This window comes from Musca vetustissima, unplaced genomic scaffold (genome assembly GCF_032173495.1).
Source record: "Musca vetustissima isolate MV318-11 ecotype Yass unplaced genomic scaffold, APGP_CSIRO_Mvet_v1 utg331454, whole genome shotgun sequence".
In the NCBI taxonomy this organism is placed as follows: Eukaryota; Metazoa; Arthropoda; class Insecta; order Diptera; family Muscidae; genus Musca; species Musca vetustissima.
In genome coordinates this window covers 6,199-11,413 of record NW_026884571.1, presented here as the reverse complement: position 1 = coordinate 11,413, position 5,215 = coordinate 6,199, and the positions used below count along the sequence as shown (strand labels likewise).

Here is a 5,215-nt window from a genome sequence, read left to right as displayed (position 1 = left end):
CAGCTGTTTAATACAATAAGCTTCAGTTTTTATTTTATTAAGCCAATTGGGTTAAAATTTATTTCTTTAATCGGCCACTTAATGGGAATAGTTTTTTGTGGTATTGCCTTTGAATATAGTTTTCCGATTTTGTAAAAGCCGAAGAAGAATATTAGGCGACCGTTTTTACACCCACTCTTAATAGCAGGTTGTACACCACACCACATATCAGCTGATTTTTACAATCAGCAGTTTTTTTATTAAAAATAAAATGAATTAAAACCTATTTGCCTAGATTGGCCTTGGGTTGCTAAAAAATTATATTGGGCCTATTGGGGTAAAAATTGTTTCTTTACGATGTCACGTACTGAGAATAGAGTTTATGTACGAAAAAGAACATTAAGATACCGTTTTTACACTCACTCAGTCACAATAACAGTTGTGTAATTTAATCAGCTCATCGTCGTTTTTACAATTTGCCGATTTTACACTACCCCGCATGTCAGCTGATTGTAATAAACAGCTGATTTTTCGTTTATTTAAAATAATTTTTATTCCATACAAATCGATTTTAAAAGTACAGTGAAAATATTTACCTTAGCGTAGAAAATTGTGACGATCATCGGTAAAAATGCAAAAAATAAGGAGAAGGTTATTACTGGAAATGAAAAAGATATATATATATATATATATACATATAAGGATATCAGTTCAAAAAAGAAAATATTTTTCTCTCCCCATAACAGAAAGGATATTACTGGAAATTAAAAAAAAACATATCTAGATAAGCTATGTTTGATTGAGAAGTGTTGTAATTATTGAATGTCCGCGTTACGGACTTCCAACACACAACATACTCACGTAGGCTAATTGCGATGTGTTCGCTAAGTTTGACCTACACACAGACTTGTATATATTGGTAGTTTTCAGTTTTCTTGTCTAGTGTGTAACTTGTAAATAGTTTACTCTCAATAAAGCCGCCAGCCAGAGCACAAGCCGTCTTTCCTTTAATCCACTAGCAGTAGAAGATAAGTACGTTCAACAATAAGGATATCCGTTCCCACAAGAAAATATGTTGCTCTCCCCATAATAATGCTTTGAATTTAAAGAACAAATCGGGGGATCACTATATGGAGTCTGAAGACTAAGCTACCATATTCCCAAAAAAGACGGCCGTCACAAAATAGAGAGAGAGAGAAAAGCTATCTTCTTAAAAATATTAAAAAAAACATATAGAAGGATATCAGTTCCCCGAAGAAAACATTTTGCTCTCCCAAAAAGAAAGCCTCGAATTTATGGAACAAATTGAGGGATCACAAGACCGAGTCTAAAGGCTAAAACACCACATTCCCAGAGAAACAAAACGTTTAGATAGCCGCCACTTAAACGAATGACAGAAAAGCTATCTTCAGGAGGGTATTCTGAAAATGATAAATCTTTCGGACCTCGATAAAGAATAATTAAAGCGAAGTTTTGTTAGGGAAGTCGTAATGTCGGTCTCATTAGAAAATGAACGATTCGATAGCCATTACTAACAAAATCGTTAGAGGGAAAAACTATCTTCAGGGTGGTATTCTGAAAAATATGAATCATTCGAGCCTCGAGAAAAACAAATAGAAGGGATGTTTCGTTAGGGAAGTCGTTATACCAGTCTCATAAGAAATAAAGTTAGAAAATGAACGATTCGATAGCCATTACTAACAAAATCGTTAGAGGGAAAAACTATCTTCAGGGTGGTATTCTGAAAAATATGAATCATTCGAGCCTCGAGAAAAACAAATAGAAGGGATGTTTCGTTAGGGAAGTCGTTATACCAGTCTCATAAGAAATAAAGTTAGAAAATGGAACATTTTTAGCAGGAAAACTATATGCTGGTAATTCTAAACGATGTCAGGCTTCCGGAAATACACATTTCATTATGCTAAAACCTATCTGACCCCAAATAAACTTAAAGTTCAGTTAGTTTCTAAACGAAATAGTGTTTAGAACTTAGTTCAACAACTGCCGAACAATTTATCGAACAATTAAAAGGGGACATTTTGAGCTTCTGGAATTATGAAATCCATAGGTGGACAAGGTAATATTGACTAGAGAATATCTGCAGACCTTAGGCTCTCAACAAAGGTCTCAGCTTATTTTTAATGACATTTTTGTATGCGAACCTAAGGCTCACCACAAAAAATCGGTTTCTTCATTAATTACATTATATTATTTTCGAAAATTTTAAACATGAGATCTATAATTTAAATTCCCACATGCGAACATGTGCCATGACTAAGCTATTATTTGTTAAATTTATGCTAAAAGGTCTCCAAAAAACAGTTTTTAAAGCCTATAAATCGTAACCATGTTATGTGAGGGAGATTTCGTATGTAAATAAATAATAAATCAAATTAATTAACATTTTGAAAAAAAACAACAACAACAATAAAATATTCAATAACAAAGGTTTAGTCTGAACTCCATTTCAAGAGAATGGCTAGGTCGATGATTAGAACGAATAAATTCTATGGAATTTAGTATCCAATTTTACGTTTAACGTAGAAGCCACAATGAGTCCGCTCTGCGGGAAAGAACCCAACTTTCGCGTAACGTTCACAAAAAAACCGGATATACAAATTTTGCCTACGAAAATCATAAAATTCATTTGAAGTCATGGATTCTTATCACCTAAATGACAAATCTTTAACGATGATGGTGATGATGATGACGATATTAGTCTGCCCATTAAACGTGACGTTTATTGATTTTATTTCGAAGATTATTTCTTATTTTGGGCGATTTAAATATATAAATTTACAGTAACCCAAAATTAGCAACTTATATTCTTTCAATCTTTCACAGCAGAAGCAGGCAAGCTTCCCCACCTTACGGCTTAGAGCAACAAATCCGAACATAGGAAAAACAACAACAAAATGTTAGCAACAAAATTGTTTAGTGGCCTAATGCTAACCAGTTTAGTTACACTCAGCTGGAGTCTGCAATCATTTCCGAAACTGTGTAATGTTCAAGATTTCCAAGATTATCTCCAACAAACAGGCAAGGTGTACAATGACCCCAGAGAATATCAGTTTCGTGAGTCGATCTTTTTGGCCAAGAAGAGTGTGGTAGATACGGGAAATAAATATGCTGGCCAGGGATTGGCCTCATTTAATATGGCCATTAATCCATTGGCCGATTTGACACATGCCGAGGTTACACGGCTGTTTGGTTCGAAGATTACCTATATTGGAGAGTAAGTAATTTTCTACTCATCTTTTCTCTCACAAAATACTAATGTGTTTTCGCTCTCTCTCTCTCTCTCTCTTTTTCTAGAAACATCACCTCTCAACACACCAACTTTGTAACAGCCAAAACGAAAGATGATGGCCTGCCGGATCATTTTGATTGGCGTGAGCTGGGCGGTGTCACACCACCAGATTTCCAGGGCGTCGATTGTGGTTCCTGTTGGTCCTTTGCCACCATTGGTGCCTTGGAAGGTCATCTATTTCGACGCACAGGCCTCTTGGTGCCCCTATCTACCCAAAATTTGGTAGATTGTGCCGAAGATTATGGTTCCATGGGTTGTGATGGTGGCTTCCAGGAATATGCCTTTGAATATATACGTGATCATGGTGTTTCGGTGGCCAGTAAATATCCCTATACCCAAATGGAAAATGCCCAATGTGGCCGCAACGAGACGACCGATAAGGGTGTTTATATTCGAGATTATGCCCGCATCAAGCCGGGAGATGAGGCCAAAATGAAAGAGGTGATTGCCACATTGGGCCCTTTGGCCTGTTCCATGAATGCGGATGTTGTGTCATTTGAACAATATAGTGGTGGTATCTATGATGATAATCAATGCAATCAGGGCGAGGTAAATCATTCGGTTGTCGTTGTGGGTTATGGCACCGAGAATGGTCGTGATTATTGGATTGTGAAGAATTCCTATTCGGCTAATTGGGGTGAAAATGGTTTCTTCCGGTTGCCACGTAATGAGAATAGTTTTTGCGGTATTGCCAGTGAATGTAGTTTTCCGATTTTGTAAAACCATTCACAATAGATGTTTAAAGTGATCAGCTGCTGAGAGAGAGGCGTTTTTACAATTGCAGGTTTTACAGTACATTATCAGCTGTTTACTGTAATCAGCTGTTTCTTTTTATTTACATTTAAAAACAAATATTGTAGTTAGTATTAATTAATTTTATTAGAAAATTGTTACATCTTCACATACGTACATTTATTTTCCCCCAAAATATTCATTTAAAAATACTCATTCAAAATAAAATTGAAAATAATTTTTTTAAAACCACATAAATTGTTATTAAAAATATTTCAGAGGCTCGATTGGTAAGTACAAGCTAGGGATACGTAGTCGAGCGCGAAAGTCGACTTTTTTGCCTCTGACCAAAAAGTCGATTTTTACACTTTTCGATTTTAGCCTTTGACTAAATAGTCGACTTTTCGATCTTTCGATTTTGTCGAAACTGTTCAAAATCGATTTTCGACTTTTACTGACTTCTGCAAAATCGACTAAAAATTTGATTTTTTATATGAATTATTGTGAACAGATAAATTAAAGTTCCGGAATGTGCAATTTTTGGGCAATTTGAGCTTTGTGATAAAAAATCAAGCATCTATGAAGAAAATCGAAAGTCGATCTTCAAAAGTCGACTTTACGATTTTCTCATAGATCAAAAGTCGATTTCGACTTTTAGACTTTTCAATACCAAAAGTCGATTAATCGATTAATCGAAAGTCTATTTACTTATCCCTAGTACAAGCGTGGCAAAGACAACCTGGAATGGCCGAGATTATTGGATTGTCAAAAAAAGATTCATATTCCGAAGATTGGGGTGAAAATGCATTCTTCAGGTTGCCACATGATGACAATAGTTATGATGGTATTGTCAGTCGAGTTGGGTAGTTCCGGAACGAACTAGTTCATTGGAACTATTCCGAGAAAGGAACGATCGGAACTAATTCCAACTTAATGAATATAGTTCCTTTTTCTGATCTCGTTCCTTTTTTGATCTCGTTCCTTTTTGGTATCGTGCTTTATTCTCGTTCTTTTTTCTGATCTCGTTCTTTTTTGAACATAAATGAACTATAAAAAGCAAAGAAACTTCAAAGGGCAAAGGAACTGTGTGGAGTAAAGGAACTATATGGAGCAAAGGAACTATGAAGAGCAAAGGAACTGTATGGAGTAAAGGAACTATGTGGAGCAAAGGAACTATGAAGAGCAAAGGATCTG

General features: G+C 35.5%; 1 protein-coding gene across 1 annotated transcript; it reads left to right on the top strand.

Moving 5' to 3' along the window:
* Positions 1 to 2,894: 2,894 nt before the first annotated feature.
* LOC133331538 (procathepsin L-like) lies at positions 2,895 to 4,009 on the top strand. The gene is made up of 2 exons (XM_061539924.1): positions 2,895 to 3,214; positions 3,295 to 4,009. The coding sequence occupies exons 1-2, from the start codon at positions 2,895 to 2,897 to the stop codon at positions 4,007 to 4,009; spliced, it is 1,035 nt and encodes a 344-aa protein (XP_061395908.1).
* Positions 4,010 to 5,215: the final 1,206 nt, after the last annotated feature.

Coding starts and splice junctions, on each gene's coding strand:
- LOC133331538 (XM_061539924.1), top strand. CDS start 2,895: ATGTTAGCAACAAAATTGTTTAGTGGCCTAATGCTAACCAGTTTAGTT. Junction 3,215..3,294: donor AAGATTACCTATATTGGAGA/GTAAGTAATTTT, acceptor CTCTTTTTCTAG/AAACATCACCTCTCAACACA.